General features: G+C 52.9%; 1 protein-coding gene across 1 annotated transcript in view; it reads left to right on the forward strand.

Moving 5' to 3' along the window:
• Window positions 1–9,863, forward strand: part of PRKCD (protein kinase C delta) — a 29,747-nt gene extending 19,884 nt beyond the window's left edge. The window contains exons 8-19 of the mRNA XM_042929668.1: window positions 841–926; window positions 1,218–1,347; window positions 2,032–2,132; window positions 2,813–2,900; window positions 3,120–3,217; window positions 3,389–3,562; window positions 3,752–3,843; window positions 4,433–4,495; window positions 5,506–5,644; window positions 5,808–5,996; window positions 6,600–6,728; window positions 9,138–9,863. Of these exons, the coding sequence (XP_042785602.1) occupies window positions 841–926; window positions 1,218–1,347; window positions 2,032–2,132; window positions 2,813–2,900; window positions 3,120–3,217; window positions 3,389–3,562; window positions 3,752–3,843; window positions 4,433–4,495; window positions 5,506–5,644; window positions 5,808–5,996; window positions 6,600–6,728; window positions 9,138–9,296 (1,448 nt within the window). The 3' untranslated portion in view covers window positions 9,297–9,863. The remainder of the gene's footprint in view (window positions 1–840; window positions 927–1,217; window positions 1,348–2,031; window positions 2,133–2,812; window positions 2,901–3,119; window positions 3,218–3,388; window positions 3,563–3,751; window positions 3,844–4,432; window positions 4,496–5,505; window positions 5,645–5,807; window positions 5,997–6,599; window positions 6,729–9,137) is intronic.
• Window positions 9,864–19,800: the final 9,937 nt, after the last annotated feature.

A 19,800-nucleotide genomic window follows, 5' to 3' on the forward strand; every position in this document is an offset into this window, starting at 1 on the left:
CATGATCTCATGGTTCATGGGTTCGAGCCCCACATTAGGCTCTGTGCTGACAGCTCAGAGCCTGGAGCCTGCTTCAGATTCTGTGTCTCCCTCTCTCTCTGCCCCTCCCCCACTCATGCTCTGCCTCTATCTCAAAAATAAATAAACATTAAAAAAAAAATTGAGCACAAGCTCTGGAGCCAGATGGCCTGGGTTTGAATCCTAACTCTGCCACTTCCTATTTGTAGGGCCTTAGAGTGACTTAACCTTTCTGTGCCTCAGTAAAATGGGGATAATAGCCTTTATGAAGATCAAATGGGATAAAATGTATAAAGCTGCAGTTTAGGTGACTAGTACATAGTAAGCATTTTATATAGAGAGCGTATTGTCATTATGCAGCAGTGTGTATATTCTGGTGTCTTTGTGGTGGTGGTGGTGGTGGTGGTGGTGTGTGTGCGCATGTGTGTGCATGTGCATGAGAGAGCTTAGGACCCGTTTGCTGTCCCAAGCATAGCAGAGAGACAGGGGGCTCTCTGCCTGCAGTCCTCTCACTGCAATACTCTGTGCCCTCATTGCTGCCCCCACTGCCCACTAGGACCCCTTGAACCTTCCCTAATCTCTGAGATCCTCCAATTGGCCCGCCCTCCCTGCTCCTCCCCTTTCCAGGCCCCTCCTGCAAGGGCAGGCAGGAGGAGAGAAAAAGCAAGCTGTGGGCCCCAGGCGTCTGTGGGGTGAGGGTGTGGGCGATCAGGGAAAACAGTGGCTTTGTATAGAGGGCTGGACTGGGCCAGTGGGCGCCAGCTCACAGCTCTGCCCCTCCTGGTGCCTTCCCATCCCCCTCCTGGCCTGTGCCTCCTCAAGAATGCAACGCTGCCATCCACAAGAAATGCATCGACAAGATCATCGGCCGGTGCACCGGCACCGCAGCCAACAGCCGGGACACCATAGTGAGGCTGGGCCCAGGGCGGGGGACCTGGGGGGGCTTGGCCAGCTGGGAGGGATTTGGGTTCTCCCCACCCCTTCCCTGTGGAGCTTGTCCTTCTCCCCATTTTTCTTGGTTGCCTCCTTGGACTTCCAGATTGCCCAGTTCCTGTACCTTCCCCCTTGCCCCCCCTACCCCATGGCCCAGTGGAGCCCTTTTGAGCATCTTGCCATGCACGGGGTTGAGGAGAACTAGGGGTTGAGGAAGGAGCTAGAGCTGGCATGTTACCCTCAACCTGTGACACTCTCCTTCCCAGTTCCAGAAAGAACGTTTCAACATCGACATGCCGCACCGATTCAAGGTTTACAACTACATGAGCCCCACCTTCTGTGACCACTGTGGCAGCCTGCTTTGGGGGCTGGTGAAGCAGGGACTAAAATGTGAAGGTGCGTGCCACCCAGCTCCGGGGACTAGGGCTGGGCAGGAGGGCACTCCCAGCTGGTGCCTACCCACCCAGACCTCCTAAACTCCCACTAACTAATGCTGCCTTTGCCCCGCTGCTGGGGAAGGCCTCGATGTCCCCTCCCCACTGGCTTCCCCATTTACCTGCTGTGTGACCAGGAGTCCCCACTGCTCTGAGCTCAGTGTCCTCAAGTGGAAGATAGGGGTAAGAGTAGAGTAGGGCCCAGGGAATCACTGAGGGACAAGCAGGCGGAAGGTGTTGAGCAAACACGTTTCACAGACCCCTTCCCTGGACCCAGGCTTTAGTGAGGCAGAAACAGGGGGCCCCCTGAGAGGAAAAGTGGCTTGTCTAGGTTGCCCTAGACATTCTTTGAAGGGTTTAGAGTTAGGTCTCCTATCTTGTGCCTTTTTTTTTTCTTTTTCTTCTTTAAATAATGAAAGATTTAAAGCACTCATGATGGCTTCAGATGCATTTTTTTTTAAAGACCAGAAACCCAGCAGACTCCACCAAAGCCCTGCTTCCTCCTGCTCCCTCCTCCCCTCCTCCCCTCCTCTCTGCACTTGGCTGAGCCTGGGGGGACGGGGACAGTTCTCCCAGAGCCTGCCGGCAGCCTGTCAGGCCCTGCCTGAGCGGGGGCCCTGATGGCCCTGTGTCTGCTTCACCCCAGACTGTGGCATGAATGTGCACCATAAGTGCCAGAAGAAGGTGGCCAACCTCTGTGGCATTAACCAGAAGCTCTTGGCTGAGGCGTTGAACCAAGTGAGCCAGGTAGGCAGACACGGTGGGAACCCTGGACACAAGGTGGCAGGATTGGGGGTGGGCCGTCAGGGCTCATGCTACTATTAGAGAACCCTGGGGTGTGGAGTGGGTGGGCAGCATTTGTATTCATGACCCCACTTCTGGAAGATGTAGTCCAAGAATTAGCAGAAGGCGGTGGGCTTGTTCTCATATAAGAAATTATTCAAGTGGTTGTGTACTTGGTGAGCCCGGAGGACCACAAGGTTGGAATGCTTGGAACTAAGAGCCCTTATTGTGTGTATGTTTTATGTGTTGTGTATGTTGTGTGTTTGGGTGTGGGTGGAGCTTGAGAAATGCCATAACACTTTAAGGTAAAATTCTAGAATCAATTACCAGTGAAGGCAACACAAATAATCCATTGAGTAAGTGGTGGGAGGATTCAATGTACAAAATTTTCTTTCTATTCAGTGCCTTCCAGGCCATCAAGGTATCCCTGTGCTACAGGGTGTGTGTGTGTGTGCGCGTGTGTGTGTGTGTGCGTGCGTGTGTGCGCGCGCGCGCGCTCCCTGGAGTCCTGGGCTTTGCCCCTGCTGTCCCCCATTGGTTTTGAGAGTGGAGTCATGGATGGTTGGGGTTCTCCTTCTTGGCTGAGAGTTCTGATCCTGGTATGACTGACTGGATGTCTCCCTAACCTCTACCCTCTCCTCCAGAGACCCTTCCGGAAGTCAGAAACAGAGCCCGTTGGGATCTACCAGAATTTTGAGAAGAAGCCAGAAATCTCTGGAGAAATTGTCGCAGGTGAAGCTGGGCCCATTTCCCCCCGGAAAGTTCCCACTCCCCACTAGGACCCAAGATGGGACCCAACCTCCCTCTACTGTTGAGACCTGAAGGGAGACACCACCCCTGGAGAGGGAGTCCCTTCCTCTTTGAGGCCCCTTACCCCACCCCACCACTTGGCCCCAGGGGAGGGGACTCAGCAGACAGACACCTGAGTCTAAAGTGCCATCTCTTGGGCAGACAATGGGACCTACGGCAAGATCTGGGAGGGCAGCACCAGGTGCAACATTGAGAACTTCACCTTCCACAAGGTCCTGGGCAAAGGCAGCTTTGGGAAGGTAAGGGGCTGTTTGGCCCTGGGGCAACTCAATGGACCTGGGCCCAGGAACCCAGGAGCCCAGGGGCACCTGCATCCCACCCTACCTGGCTTCTTCCTGATGGGGTGCGGTTGTGGTGTCCTAGCTTTTGGCCTGGCCTTCCCCCCGCTCGACATCCTGCCCACCCATCAGGTGCTGCTTGCAGAGCTGAAGGGCAGGAAGGAGTTCTTTGCGGTCAAGGCCCTCAAGAAGGACGTGGTTCTGATCGATGATGATGTGGAGTGCACCATGGTGGAGAAGCGGGTGCTGGCACTCGCCTGGGAGAATCCCTTTCTCACCCACCTCTTCTGTACATTCCAGACCAAGGTACCCAGCCCTCCCACTGTCATTGTGTCTGGAGCCACAGCCCCCCTTGGCCTCCCAGCGGGGCCATGTCTCCCCTGCTTGTGTCCTCCAGGGCAGAGTTGTCCCCTAATTCCTTCCGCCCTTGGTAGCCCTCAGTAGAGTTGCTTCAGCCCTTTTCTGTGCCTCTGCTCACTGCTCTTTCCACCCCAGGACCACTTGTTCTTCGTGATGGAGTTCCTCAACGGGGGGGACCTGATGTACCACATCCAGGACAAAGGCCGCTTCGAGCTCTACCGTGCTACGTATGTAAGGGACCTGTGGGGGGAGGAGCCCTGCTGGTCTGCCCTCTTTTCCTTCTTCCCTGTCCCTGGAGAAGCCAGCCTGGGCTAGAGCTGGGCTTGGAGAGATTTGGGGTGCCTGGGGCTATCCCCACCATATGGGAAGCCATGGGTGGTGAGTGAGCTCTGGCTGACAGCACAGCACAGGCGTACTGGGGTCCTGTCCCCTGCTCCTTGAGCCTCAGCTTGGGCAGCCTTGCAGATGGTAATGCTGTACAACACAGGACCCTGGTGTACAACACAGGACCCCAGACTAGTATGTACCCCTTCCCAAACTCTGTGGTGTGTGTGTGTGTGTGTGTGTGTATGTCTGTATAAATGTATACACTCATGACAGAACTGTCTCATTTGGAGCTTTTCCTTAATAATTTTCTTTTTGGTTGCCAGGCCCCCTCCCCCTCTTGCCTGATACAAGATGTGCTTAATCAGACCCAGGTGGCCCATGGGGTTTTTTGCAGCATTTCCTGACCCTGGGGATAGGGGTGAGGGCCCAGGAAGAAGCAGGGGTTGGTCACGGAAATCCCAGAACACTTCGTCTCTCTCTGTCATCCAGGTTTTATGCAGCCGAGATCGTCTGTGGACTACAGTTTCTACACAACAAAGGGATCATTTACAGGTATGAGGAGGGGAGTGGTTGGGAGCCTTTCAGGAGGGAAAGCTCCACCCCACAATGCTCTGAGTGAGGCCCAGCCCAGCCATGGCCCTATCTCTGCTTAGAGTCCGTTGTTAGTTGGGTGTTTGCCTAAACCTCCTACTCCATTGCTGGGATTCCTGTGGCCCCTCTGCTGAGGCTGGCCCAGCTCCAGGCACTGGGGACTCATTGCCCATACTTGGTTCCACTGGTGGGAGTACGCACTGCCTGGTAGTGTCTCCCTTCCTTGGAGCAATCGATCTTGCTCCGAGGCCCCATCTGAGCAGTCTAAGCTTCCATCAGTAGGGACTGGTTCCATCAATTCTCACCTAATAAATGACAGTCCCGTCCTGCAGTGGATTAGTAAGGACCCATCAGAAAGGCTGACTGAACTCTGTGCACTGATGTGGGACGGGGCTAAGCTACGTTGCCAGGTGGGTTACTAATCCGTGGGACAGTGTGCCTTGAATATTAGGATTCAGGATTTAGAAGGTGGGGGCGAGCGGCACATGGTGATGTGCTTGTCCGTGCCTGGAGTTGCTCTGGGTATCGAGGTTAGGGAAAATGGACTTTGTGCTGTTTGCCCTTCTCTGGTACTTGTTACCGTGTGCGTAAATTACCTCCTCCAACCACAGACTGTGTAGAGCAGATGTGGTCCCTGCCCTCATGGAGTCAGACCAAACTGAGCTCGGGGCCGCCTCCACCGCTGACCAGCTAGGTGACCCTGGGCAAGTGACATCACCGCTCTGAGCCTCGATTCGGGCTTTAGGAAGTAGGATGGTGTATATCCAGCATGTAGCACACCAGCAGGTGTTTTGCAGGGAACACCCGTTTTTAGCACGTCTTTCTCCTTCTGCATCCTTGCCTCTTTGTCATTCCCTTGTGCCCTTGGGGAGATTCCTAGGCTTACAGGGTTGGAAATGGGGCCATGGGGGCTGAGGGGAGAGGAGGGGGATTGGTCCCTGATGACTCCCTTTCCCACACCATCCTCTCAGGGACCTCAAGCTGGACAACGTGATGCTGGACCAGGATGGCCACATCAAGATCGCCGACTTTGGGATGTGCAAGGAGAACATCTTCGGGGAGAAACAGGCCAGCACCTTCTGTGGCACCCCTGACTATATCGCCCCCGAGGTGAGTGGGCACCGTCCTAGCCACCAGCCCAGTGAGATACCTTGTCTCAGTGGGGGTGGGGACTGTGATGTCCAAGCCACAGCTAGGAGGGTGAAGAGGCCTGGTGGGTGCTGCGCATGCCCTGGGGCACCTCTCAGCTCCTGCACCCCTTCTCCTGCCCCAGATTCTGCAGGGCCTGAAGTACTCATTCTCCGTGGATTGGTGGTCCTTTGGAGTCCTTCTCTATGAGATGCTCATTGGTCAGTCCCCCTTCCATGGTGACGATGAGGACGAACTGTTTGAGTCCATCCGCGTGGACACACCACATTATCCCCGCTGGATCACCAAGGAGTCCAAGGATATCCTGGAGAAGGTGGGAGGCCCCGGGCTGGGTTGGCTGGGGCAGGGGTCAGTACACATTCAGATCGTGGGATGGCCAGAAGCCCCTCATCTCTGGAATGGTAGCCTCACTGATGCTCTGGTCCTAACACACTGGGGGGTATCGCTCGCTCTCCGTGTTCCCGGGAGCTCCTGAGTCCACTGCGCCGAGTCAGCCTGGTATGGTGATTATGAGCTTAGGGTCATAAGCTGAAGCTCAGCTGAGTCTGTCTCCTTGTCTGCAAAATGGAGGCTACAGGGGAAACTGCCTCACAGAGTTTTTGGGAAAAAAACCATAAACGTGTGGTGCTCAGGTCTATGCCAGGCAGACAATAAACACCCAATGAACTCTACTGCTTTTAAGCACGGTCCCACCAGCAGGAAGTCCTGGCAGCCCTACTCCATGGACTGTCATCTCTGAGGGGCCCAGCGGTGCAGCGGGGCCAGAGAGGACCCTCTTGGCTCCAGGGACCCTGGGTTGTGCTGCTGGGTTGGACTAGACCCGCCTGGGCACCCCTGGGCCTGCTCGGGGGGTTTGTGGAGGCTCTGGTCTCCCTGCAGCCCTCAGGTGCTAACCAGGGCCCCTACTGGGTTGCAGCTGCTTGAAAGGGATACAACCAAGAGGCTGGGAGTGACAGGGAACATCAAAATCCACCCCTTCTTCAAGACCATCAACTGGACTCTTCTGGAGAAACGAGCCGTGGAACCGCCCTTCAAGCCCAAAGTGGTACGTGATCCCACTCCCATGGGGGCCCCTACTGGATGTTGCCCTCCGCTGCCTTCCTGTTGGGCATCTCCTTTGCTCTGCTTCTCTCTTGCTTCATTTACATGCCTTCCTCCTCTCCATTCTGCCAGCAAACCTGCTTTCCCGGCCTCACGTGCACATTCGGTCACAGCCTCTACCCTTGTGTTCTTACCCTCTCTCTCCCTCACTCAGTCAGTCAAGAAACAGTGGGAACTGCAGATCCAGACATTCTTTAGGGCCCCCTGTATGCAGGCGACTAGGCTGTGGGAATCAGAGTTAAGACCTCGCTCCCTCCCTCCCATCTGTCTTCCAAGAAATACTGGAAATGCTGGGAGCCTGCTGGCTGCCTGTTGAGTGCCTGATGGGTACCGTGCTGAGCTGCACTCCCAGGCCCAGAGCCAGAGAAACTCCAGCCCCTGGGGGAGATTATCACTTGCACACTGATGATCATTTGTGATAGGAAACGACAGCACGAGAGCTGTCACAAGGCCACACATGACCAGTTGTCACTGGGCGGGGGTGGGAGGGTCTGTCAGCAGGAGCCCAGATGTAGAGAACAGAGTGGGTCTGAGAAGAAGTGGGGTATGGGCAGGGTGGGGAGACTAGGCCAGGCAGAGGGCAGCTGCGAGGCATTCCAGACAGAGGAGGAATGTTCACACAAAGGCCCAGAATCTACAGAGGCCACCTAGGAGCCAGCAGGAGAGCAGAGGCAGGTTGGGGCCAGAATTCTTAGGTAAGAAGTTAGACTCTGTAGCCCTTCTCTGACCATAGCTCTTCCCTCTCGCTTCCTTTGTCTCTGTCAGGACACACTGCCCCCAGGCAGGCAGCCTGTGTAATGTGCCCCACATTTGTGTTTTGTCACCAGAGAGCATCGCCCTTGCTCCAGGGGTCTCAAACTCGGGGGCCCCTGGGCTGGGCACCGTATCACCAGGCCAGGCCAGCTGTAGGAAGGCCACACAGCCTGCTTTCGGTCTCTCGCTTTTGCTAGAAAGAGGGGCCGATTTATTTCTCTGCACTAGAAAACACAGGGCAGGTGTGTAGGTCAGCAGGGCCGTCAGTGGGAAATTATGGGGCCTCTGGCGAGCTGTCCGAGGGGCTTCAGTACCAAGAGTGGACCTCCCGGGAAATGGGGCCAAGGCTGTTTGCTCTGCCAGTTTTCAAAAGCCAGAAATCTGGGTTTTTATGTCAAATTGTCCAATTTTAAAATAATTGGCTAGGGGCACCTGGGTGGCTCAGTCTGTTAAGCGTCCAACTTTAGTTCAGGTCATGATCTCACAGTTCGTGGGTTTGAGCCCCGCATCGGGCTCTGTGCTAACAGTTCGGAGCCTGGAGTCTGCTTTGGATTTTGTGTTTGCTCCTCTCCCACTCATGCTCTGTCTCTCTCTCTCAAAAATAAATAAACATTATATATATATATAATTCTTTTAAAAAATAAAAAATAAAATAATTGACTCAAATCCCATTAAAAACCCAGTACCAGTCAAAATGATTGTACCTACCTGCTCAGTTTGGCCTGAAGGCCACCAGCCTGAGATCTAGTATCATTCCATTGTATCGCCAGAAGCAGAGTTGGCAAACTTTTCCTGGAACAGGCTGGTGCTAAATATTTCAGGCTTTGCAGGCCAGTCTCAAAGCAGCCATAGAAGATTTATCAACGAATGGGTATAGTCTTATACTAATAAAACTTTATTTACAGGCACTGAAATTTGGATTTCATTTAAATTTTGCATATCATGAAATATTAATCTCCTTTTGATTTTTTTTTACTAAACATTAAAAATGTGAAAGCCATTCTTTTTTTTTTTTTTGAAGCCATTCTTAAAGCTTTTGGTGGGTGGGGTTCGCTCACGGGCTGTGGTTTGCTAGAACCCTGTTCAGGATGATGCCCACCTCTCCTTATCCAGGCCCAGAGTTCCTTGATGGCTTCCTTTATCCCCCCTGGTGAGATAGCACCCACTATCCAGCTGGGATCCTCTCAGGCTCTTGGGAGAGACTCCCTTTTCTGTTCTTAATAAGGCTGGCTCAGGGCACCTGGGTGACTTAGTCAGTTAAGCATCTGACTTCAGCTTAGGTCATGATCTCACAGTTCACAAGTTTGAGCCCTGCATTGGGCTCTGTGCTGACAGCTCAGAGCCTGGAGCCTGCTTTGGATTCTGTGTCTCCCTGTCTCTCTGCCCCTCCCCTACTCATGTTCTGTCTCTCTCAAAAATAAATAAACATTAAAAAAAAAAAACAAGTAAAATAAACATTAAAGAAAAAAAAAGGCCAGCTCTGGTCTGGCCCAGCACTATGGGGATTCTGAGGTGTTTGGGACGCAGTCTTGGGAACTCAGGAACCTTTGGAGGGCCACCCCTTGGGTCCCACTCACTTGCCCCTGCATTCTGCCCACAGAAGTCCCCTGGAGACTACAGCAACTTTGACCAGGAGTTCCTGAACGAGAAGGCACGCCTCTCCTACACCGACAAGAACCTCATCGACTCCATGGATCAAACTGCATTTGCTGGCTTCTCCTTCGTGAACCCCAAATTTGAGAGACTCCTGGAAAAGTGAGACTTCCAGACATGCCCCCCAACCCTCCCCAGCTGGGGAGCCTGCGTCAGCCAGCACGGACTGCCCATCCAGCCCGAGGCAGAGCAGACTGGGCGTCCCCCTTCATCGGTACCTGCCCGCCCCCCCCCACCAACAATGAGCAACAGTGTGATTGTCTGATTTCTGCTGCTGCCACCCCCTTACCTCCAGGAGGGGCCTCAGCTCCTGTCTGGCTGGGCTCTTATGGTACTTCTGTGAACTATGTGTGAATTTGCTTTTCCTCTGCCATCAGAGGGAAATTGTAAATCCTGTGTTTCATTACTTGAATGTAGTTATCTATTGAAAAAATATATTATACACACACACACACACACATATATATATATAATAGGCTGTATATATTGCTCAGTATAGAAGAAACATATGAGGGACTGGCGATCTATTGATTTTTTAAAATATATATGTATATATATACACATATATACACAGATACATATATGTGACCACAAAAAACAAAAAAGAGCACAAGCTGTTTGAACCACCAGGTTCTTTTATCTGTGTGTCTGAATAAACACCAAATGGTACTGACCTGGCTGTCGGGACACATTTGTCCCAGGAACGCTGGTGGCCGCTGCTCCCACTTCTGGAAGCTCTATCCCGGAAGCTAACTGAGCTGTTAGCTGCAAACACAGACGCCTGGGTTTTCATGCAAATGTGTTTGTATTTATGGGTTTCCTGTGCCTCTAAGGCCCTGGGCCTAAAGCAGAAACCTTTTTCTGGGTGGCTAAAGGGAGTCCTGAATGTGTCTGTGGGGCGATGGGAGGAGGTGGGACCCACCACAGACTGTGTTAGGAGAGTGAGGGCCAGTCTGGAAGAGCAGAGAGACATGAGCAAAGTCTTGGAGGCTGGCCCGGACTGGAGAGGACAGAGAAGAGGAAGGAAATAGGGCTGAGGCTTCAGGCCCCTCTAGATTCAAATCCCAGCGTAGCCAAAAGACATGGGCCTATCACTTAATCATCTTAAAGCTCAGCTTCCTCAACTGTAAAATGGGGACAAGGCGAGGTGATAACTAGATGGAACTCTGTATCTCATCGCTATTTTTCCCTGTCCCTGCCACAGAGAAGTCTGTGTTAGAGTTCTAGAATCTACTTCTCAAGAGTCCCTGCCTGCCTGGGGAAGGGGAGGGGAGCAGGATGGGAGAAGAAGGATGAGAACATGCTGAGCAGCTGCATCGGGGTTGAGCACCATGCTCCAGTGTGCCTGCGGTGTAGTGAGGACACTGGCTCCGAGAGACAAAGGTGGCGACCAGTGACCCCTGAGCATGGGCAGATCTCCCTTACCGCCACCTCGGTGTTTCCCTCCCTCTGGCTTCCCATTTCTTCCTCTCAGCCTCTTCCCCTACTCCTCCCCCCTTCTCTACCACCCCCCCTCTCTGGGCCACAGGCCTGAGGCAGGGCCTGCCCTCCAGCCCCCCTGGTCCAGCCCCTGGCCCTTCATCCCTGGAGGTGGGCAAAATGCCCCAGTGCCTGATTGGTTGGCCCTGACAGCCAGGCAGCTGACTTCCAGCAAGTTCATTTTTCTGGGCTGAGGTACAAGTTTCCAAGGCTGGAGAGAGGTGGGATGAGGTGGGGCTGGTGCTGGCCAGGGGAGGGGGCTGCGGGGATGGGGGCAGCAAACTCTCCCCAGAGAGACTAAAGGCCCCCTCCCCTGTCCATCCACCAGCCGTACTCTCTGGAAAGCAGTTGTTGAATCCCCCCTCTGCTGAACAGCAGTGAAAAGCCCTGAAGTGGGACTCACGGTCAGGTGGAAGAGACAGCGTGGCATGGGCTGTGCTGGGGGATCCTGACCCCTACCTCTGCTGCAATACACACAAGGCCCCGAGAGACCCCGTGGGGCTGTGCAGAGTGAGTTTAGAACGAAAGTACAGTTGGTGTTTGAACTCCAAGCCTCTCTCCATTGTTCTGCAGCTCCAAGGCAGAGCCTTGCACCGAGAGCCCCAGCTTCCTCCTGTGTGGAGTGGGGATGAGTGGTTTATCAGTCAGAGGCAGCAGAGGGTGATGGGAAGAACGTGATGCTGAGAGTCAGGAGCCTGGAGTTTGAGTTTCACTCTGCCATCCACGAGGTTTTTCACTGAGCTTCAGTTCCCTCATCTGTAAAATGGGACAATCTTGCCGCTTTGAGGAGCTCTTGGCTTTAGGGAGCCCCTTAAGGACTGATGCTTGTACCCCACGGGGCCAGGCAGAGCCCAGGAAAGGGCAGGGGCTGGGCCTGTGGAGCCCACCTCAAGCAGCCTGGGAAGGGGAAGCAATGGCCAGGGTGCTGCCAAACTCCCTGGGAGGCTGTGCGGCTCCAGGCCTGTTGTCAGAGCTGGGTAGGTGCCAGGCCTGACCCGGCAGCCTCAGGAAATGCCTCTTGTGGCTGGGCCCAGAACCACATTTACACTGAAACCTGGGGGTCCAGAAGCAGGCAGGCTGTTCCCTCCACCTACCAAGTAGGTGTGCAAACGGAGCAGTGAGCTCAGCCCCCCTCACCCCCTGCAGGGGTCAGATGGAGTGCTGTGCCCTGCCCAAAATGTGTGCCAGGCCTCAAACTCAGTGCTAGGCAGGCATGGTAACGGATGCAGGAGGGCCTGGGGGGCAGGAGCATGGGCTCTGCTGTCAGATGGCTCCGGGTTCGACTCCTGCTTGTCCCTAGTTGGTGACCTCAGGGAGTGACAACCTCCTGGAGCTTCAACCTCCTTTTCTGTGAAGTGGGGATAACCATGCTGCTGCTTGTGGGTGAGGAGGAGGTCTCTAAGAGCTCCCCACGGACTCAGGACACAAAAATAGGCTTAGTCAACAGCAGTCATGTGATTCCATTCCCTCAATCAGGACAGAGGACCTACCAGCTGCACGTGCAGTTTGAATTCCTGGGCCTCTGACTGGACAGTGGGGGGCAACTTGGCAGTTTCGATTAAAACCTCAGACGCCCCCGCCCCATGTCCCAGCCATCCCCCTTCTCAGGCAGAGCTGCTCAGAGGAACCTCACCCACAGGCCCCAGGAGACTGGCCCAGGATGCCTGCCATCTCATGGATTAATTGGGAAGGAAGCAGAAAGCCCAGCAGTTGGGGAGCTGGTTGAATACTTTCCTAACATAAAAAGTGGTGCAAGGCCAGGAGACCAAAATGAGCAAGTTAGAAAGATTCAGAGTGACTCCACCCAGTAGTTCTATGTGCCAGCTTATGAAGGCACCCATAGGTTCTGGGAGCACAGGGCGGGGCTACAGAGAGGGCTGAATGAATGAATGGACTGCCCAGACCAAAGTCCCTTTAAGGCTCTCAAATTCAGCGTGCAGCACGTACTGATGAGACATGGCCACTATGCCAAGTTCTAAGCAGCAGGTCTCAGCGCTGACAGCACGTTGGAACCCCATGCTCAGGGTGCCTGTGTCTAATAAAAAATGGTGATCTCTGGAGAAGGACCAGGCATCAGCATTTTTAAAGCTCCCTGGAGGGTCCAACCTGCATCAGGATTGGGAGCCAGTTAGGTGGGAGCCATGAATCTGCATTTTGCCCAGTCATCCAAGGGAAGTCAGGAAACGCTGCTCTGGAGCACCTGGGTGGCTCAGTTGGTTTAAGAGTCTGACTTCGATCTCACAGCTCTTGAGTTCAGGCCTGCACCAGTCTTTCTGCTCAGAGCCCACTTCGGATCATCTGTTTCCCCACCCCCACCCCCCTCTCTGCCCTCTCCGGCTCTCTCTCTCTCAAAAAATAAGTAAACATTAAAAAAAATAATAAAAAGGAAACGCTGAAAAAAAAAAAAAAAGAGGTTAGAGTGGGAGAGAACCAAAGCATAAGAGACTATTAAAAACTGAGAACAAACTGAGGGCTGATGGGGGGGTGGGAGGGAGGGGAGGGTGGGTGATGGGTATTGAGGAGGGCACCTTTTGGGATGAGCACTGGGTGTTGTATGGAAACCAATTTGACAGTAAATTTCATATATTTAAAAAAAAAAAAAAAAAAAAAAAAGGAAACGCTGCTCTGAACAGGCCACACCCTGGAAGGTGAAGTCACCAGCCTTTACCGCTGGGACCCTGAGTCCAGGAGCTCCGTGGCCAGAAAGCCTGAAGCTGACTGTGCTACAGCGCCCTCTGGTGGCTGGCTTTGCTGCAGGCTCAGGCCAGGGAGGACCCGCTTTGTGCCAGATACTGTTGAGTTCTTAATCCCCATCGTGTCAGTAGTCCCTGGGGAAATATTCCAGCAAGGAGATGCTGGAGGACCATTTTTAAGAGACTCAGGGATGCGAAGGTTATACATCTAGACGTCTGTCCTGACCTGTAAGAGGATCCTGGGGCTAGTCCATATCTCTAACCCATTCTCTGGCATTCATCCCAACATTACAGTCACATTTCCTTAATTTATTCCTTATTAAAGTGTGCATAGCTGATATGAGCTGGGAGCTCCCTGTTCTCCTCAAGTTTTAATAGCAGGAAAAGAGGTGTGTCGAGTTTGCCAAGGTGGGAGGGGCTAGTGAGTCCAGGACCTCCCACTGATGCTCTTGGCCTCATTCCAGCAGGCCGGGGGTTTGTACTCTGGAGCCCACCGTGCACCTGCCTTCTCTTTGGCCCCTCTAAGCTGGATGGGACCTCTGGCTCCCTCTTGCGGCCTGACTGTGCCCAGCAGGTGACCTCAGACTACCCTGTGTGTGGTTAGAGGCTGGAAAAGCTCCTGTTGGTTCCCCTGAGTCCTGACTACCTTCCCAGGCACCTTCTTATCTCCTTGGTTCTGGCGAAGGGGAGATGCACGCAACTGGAAAATGGAACCTGGTAGCAGAGAAGGGGAAGGGGGGCAAAGGAAGACCCTCAAAGGTGGATTCTAGGCCCAAGTCAGCACGGCTCAGGTGAGGCCAGACCTGTGAGGTTTGGGGCACTCCCTGGGTCTTTCATGTGATTGAATACAACCCTCTATAGTCTCAGTGATTTAAATCTTTGAAACTTTGAAACTTCGAACACAACCCTCTGTAGTCTCAGTGATTTAAACCTTTGAAACTTTGAAACTTTGAGCCTGGGTGGCTCAGTCGGTTAAGCGTCCGACTTCAGCTCATGTCATGATCTCACACTCCATGAGTTCAAGCCCCGTGTTGGGCTCTGTGCTGACAGCTCAGAGCTTGGAGCCTGCTTCAGATTCTGTGTCTCCCTCTCTCTCTGCCGCTCCCCTGCTCATGCTCTCTCTGTGTCTCAAAAATAAATAAAAACATTTAAAAAAATAAAAAATAAACCTTTGAAATTTTAACACCAGTCCCCAGATCAGGCTTTTTCAGCGGCCTTAGAAGACCCCCAATTTATTCTCTTTCCCTGCTGAGAAATACATACTCTGAAAGCCCTGCCATTTACTGCTCAGCCCACATTAAGCACCATACAAAGCTCCAAGTCTTCTGGGGGAAGATTTTTTTCCTTTTTATTCTTCTGAGACGGGAGTTTAGCTTTCTGCTGATTTCACCTGTGTTGGTGGAGGGACGATTTCTGTGGGTGGCATGGCAGTTTGGGGCTCTGTTACCAAATTCATGCATTCTGACACAGAATGGGTGCCTGCTCTGTGCCAGGAGCTCAACAGGGAGCCTTTGGAGCTGTCACTCAACAGGGCTGATCTAGCACTTACTGTGTGTGTTTTTAAAACCTCGTGAAGGGGACACCCTGGGTCTAGCACCGTGCTTGATGCTTTCCCTACAGCATCAAAGGCAATTAATCCTCACAACAGTCCCATGAGGAGAAAACTGGTAGTCTTCCCATTTTATAAATCAGCAAACTGAGGCTCTGAGAGGTCAAGGACAACTTGCCCTGGGGCTCTGGGCTGGGGTCTCTGTTGTGATGTTTTCTGCAGAGACAAGAAATCTCCCACAGTCTCCAGGGCTTGCTCAGGAGCTATTAGGGAGAGCACGTGATTCCCTTGCCCTGGTCCCCAAAGGCTCCAGGAAGAGGGAAGGTGGGCCTGGTGACAGGCAGAGACAATGGAGGGCAGCTAGGATGGGGCATGGGCAAGCTGCCATGGAGCTGAAAGGACCCTCAGAGAGGGTGAATCTTCAGTGGGGATCTCTGTGGATTCACGATGGAAAACTGAGCTTAAAGAAGGAAAGGGGCGGGGGCACCTGGGTGGCTTGGTCCGTTGAGCCACTGACTTTGGCTCATGTCATGATCTTGCGATTTGTGAGTTTGAGCCCTGCATGGGGCTCGCTACTGTCAGCATGGAGCCCAGTGCAGAACCTCTGTCCCCCTCTCTCTGCCCCTCCCCTGCTCACGCTGCCTCTCAAAAATAAACATTTCAAAAACAAAAAAACAAAAAAAACAAAAAAAAAAAAAGGAAAGGGGCTGGTCTGGGTCACACAGGGAGGCAGAAGCTGGGACAAAGGCAGACCCTCAGGGGGAACAGCCACTTGTGTCCCCAGCCTTCCCCTTCCCGTAGGGCAGCAGCGTGCCTCCTCCTTTCTGTCCACTGCAGGCTCACACCGAGCCTGGCACACAGTGGGCAGTCAGGAAACGCTAATGAATGAACACGAGTGAGCATGAAGCATCCACTGAGCACTTGCTATACCCCCAGCACTGTCCTGCCCCTCCTTCTCTGTCCCCTGCCCCTGCTCTGGGATGGGGAGAGGCCAAGGGTAAGTAGGGACAAGCAGGGGAGGCTGCCAGTCCTGCCTGGTGGCCTTAGCAGTGGCAGGTGACCAGAACCCAGCGACCTCAGAAGGTGATGTCCACCATCTGGTGGGTGGCAGAGGTCCAAAGCCCATTTAAGAGCAAGGCAGCTGCGGCTGGTCACAGTCCAGTAGAAACCTGCCATCAATAATATTGGCAAATCCTCTGAAGCAACTTCCTGGGTTTTAAATCATGAGTTCAGAAACAATTAAGCATACTTTGAATCAAATAAGTTAAAAATAATGCATTTCATAAAAGGCTTGCTTTGAATTAAAAATGGATCTCGTTAAGCTTAAATGTTTTTGAGTGCCCCGTTTGAAAACAATGTATTTTTTAAAGCTATTCCTCTAAATGTGCCAGTGGTTTTATTTTTCTTTAATGTTTATTTGTTTATTTTGAGCGGGGGAGGGGCAGAGGGAGGAAGAGAGAATCCCAAGCAGGCTCTGCTCTGTCAGCACAGAGCCCTCTGCAGGGCTTGATGTCACAAACCATGAGGTCATGACCTGAGCCAAAGTCGAGAGTCGGACACGTAAGTGACTGAGCCACCCAGGTGCCCTGAAAACAATGTATGTTTAAAAAAGAAAAAAAGATTGTCTTTAAATCCTCATGCAGGTTTGTCAATAGCTGGATATCAAACGCCCCTGTTTTTGTCGGGCTCGTATTCATACTCAGCCTAATGTGTGCCAGAAGGTGGCAGTGCTTATGGCCAACCCATAGGATGCAGGTGTGGAGCCAGATAGAGGTCTACACCTGCCTGACCCATCCCCAGCTGTTACTCGGCCTCTCTGAGCCTCAGTTTCCTCACCTGTAGCTTGTTCATAACAGCACCTTCTTTTTTTTCTTTTTTAAAATGTTTTTATTTATTTTTGAGACAGAGAGCATGAGCAGTGGAGGAGCAGAGAGAGGCGGAGACACAGAATCCGAAGCAGGCTCCAGGCTCTGAGCTGTCAGCACAGAGCCCGACGCGGGGCTCGAAGCCACAGACCGTGAGATCATGACCTGGGCTGAAGTCGGACGCTTAACCGACGGAGCCACGCAGGCACCCCGACAGCACCTTCTTTATAAGGTTGTGAAGCTACTGCATGGAAGCCTTCTTGCAGCTTGGCACCCGGTAAGCACTCAGGGAATCTGAGACTATTGTTCTTATGAACTCCGTGAATGTTTTACTTCATGCATGCTTGCCTCATAACAAGGCTGTCAGTACAAGCCCAGACTAGTAGCATCCGGGAAACCTGTAGAAAGGGAAAGGACGTAGTTTCCCTGGGTCGGGAGTGAAGAGCAGTGGATTGTGAGTCGGGAGCGGATTCCAGACCTGGCAGCAACGTCCTTCACTGCTGCCCTCGCTGGGGGCTCGGGACATGAGCCAGCACGACAGCAGGACAATGAGGGACTAAGGCTGATATGAACGGTGAGTGGGTCTCATGTGGATTTAAGTTATGAAAAAGAAAAATTGAATGTCAAATACCCCCACTCTTGGCACAAATTAAAACCAAGTGATATGAAAGGCAGTAATTACCACTGTCATGAAATTCTATTGAAAGTTATGGCTGCGGCAGAAAGAACCCCTGCCCCCTCCTGTGTGGGTCTTACACCCCACGCTGAAATCTCTCCTCAAGCCTCATGAGCCTCCCCAGCATGTTGCAGAGGCAGAGCTGGAGAACCCCCCTGCCCCCCACACCGAGGCCCCGAAATGCATCTCCTGCTGGTAGCATCTGGGCTGCGGGGATAGGCAGGTTGCACTGATGTTTCTCGAGTAGCTATGAAGGTCAGATCCTGCACGGGTGGCTTTTCTAGTACATTTCTGGTCATGACTCCCAGATGAAAGCCGATTCATTCTGTGAGCATTTAGTATGCACTGACTGTTTGTCAGGGCCTCTGCAGGATGGGAGGAAACCGGTGCAAACAAGGAACAGGCCTCATGGTCTCCTGGGGGAGGCAGGTGTGTGAGCAGACAATTGCAGGAGGATGGGGTGAGGTGCCTGGTGGACTGTGGGTACGGAGAGGGTGTGCTGGCTTTTCCTGGGAGAGCAGCGGGGACTGAGAAAAGCCTTCTGGAAGAGGAGACATCTAATCTGGAGATCTAAAGAATGAGTAGGTCCTTGCAACCCCTACCATCTGCTAATTGCTGACGTTCGAAGCAGTGGGTCCCTGTTAGCAAGGGTGGGCTGTAAATTGGCCCCCTTCTCCTGGAAGGCAATTGGTACTCTTTGGGGAGGCTGAGGACCCAGAGTTTGCACTGCTGGAGAAAGTCTTGGTGGGGACATTGAGAGCCACAGGTGCAGGAATGTTCGTTGCCTCGTTGTTTGTAAAATACAAAGTTGGAAACAACTGAATGTCCTCAACAGGAGACTAGATCCAGAACTGCAGGTGGATTCCTGCGGCAGAATCCTGGTTCCTCTGCTTTCTCTGTGGGAGAAAGCTGCCGGCTTCAGGGCTTCGACGCTGATAAAATCTCAAATCCACAGTTGAGGGCAGATCACATTGCGGAAGGGTAAGTGCAAAGTGATGAAATAGTACTGCGTGGAGCTCAGACTGCAGTTCAGTGTGAAGTTCAAATTCACAGATCAGGGGTGGGAATGTGGGGCCAGGACACTGGCCACCTCTTGGGGGTGAGGGAGATGCATGGGGTCTGGAGGGTACCTGAAGGGCTCAACCTCCATCTGTAATGTTTTGCCTCTTAAGACAAATCTGAAGCATGTAAGGAAAACCTTTAGAGGCTCATGGAACTCCATGGAGGGTCTGTAGCTGCTGTTTTAATCTCTGTGCCTATCTTTACGTTCAGAATGTATCGTGAGTTTTAAAGGTGTTTTTTAAAGAACTGCCAGGCATTCTGTCTCTTGACCTGACTGCTGGTTACACAGGTATCTCTTTTTTTTTAACGATTTGTTACACTGTGTATCTGTTCTATGTGCTTTTCTTTATGGAGGTGACATTTCAGTTTTTAAAAGTTAGGGGCGCCTGGGTGACTCAGTCGGTTGGGCAGCCGACTACAGCTTAGGTCATGATCTCACGGTCTGTGAATTCGAGCCCCGCGTCAGGCTCTGTCCTGAGAGCTCAGAGCCTGGAGCCTGCTTCGGATTCTGTGTCTCCCTCTCTCTCTGCCCCTTCCCTGCTTGCTCTCAGTCTGTCTGTCTGTCTCTCTCTCAAAAGTAAAAAACAATAAAAAAAATTTTTTTTTAAGTTAAAAAGAATGAGCAGGGGCGCCTGGGTGGCTCAGTTGGTTGAGCATCCGACTTCGGCTGAGGTCACGATCTCGCGGTCCGTGAGTTCGAGCCCCGCGTTGGGCTCTGTGCTGACAGCTCAGAGCCTGGAGCCTGTTTCGGATTCTGTGTCTCCCTCTCTCTGACCCTCCCCCGTTCATGCTCTGTCTCTCTCTGTCTCAAAAATAAATAAACGTTAAAAAAAAATTTTTTTTAAAGAATGAGCAGGTGAGAGGCTGGGGGCAGAGAAGCAGCCTCAGGCAGGGGTGAGTGCAGAGGCCTGGGAGCTGGGCAGAGCCCTTTATATACAGGTCCCCCAGGGATAAGTGGTCCCCTGAGTGGCAGTCCTGCTCCCAGCCCTGCCTATCTGTGGTTGGGCCCCCCCTCTCCCCACCTGGCACCTAGGGGCTAGGCCTGATTCAGCCCCGAGCCTGCATGAGGCTGGCTAGAAATGGAGCTCTCAGGGAGGGACACCAGCTGGAGGTGAGAGGAGGGCTTCAGTGAAGTCTTTCAACCAGTACCTGCTGGACATGCGGCCTGAAGGTGGGGGTTACTAGGAGCTTGGCATTTCTTGGAGGCGGTGGGGGGTGGTGGCAGGAGAGGGCAGAGCCCTGGGGGGAGGTACAGAGGAGCACCTCACGTGGTTCCACTGGCAGCT

This window comes from Panthera leo, chromosome A2 (assembly GCF_018350215.1).
Source record: "Panthera leo isolate Ple1 chromosome A2, P.leo_Ple1_pat1.1, whole genome shotgun sequence".
Lineage (NCBI taxonomy): Eukaryota > Metazoa > Chordata > Mammalia > Carnivora > Felidae > Panthera > Panthera leo.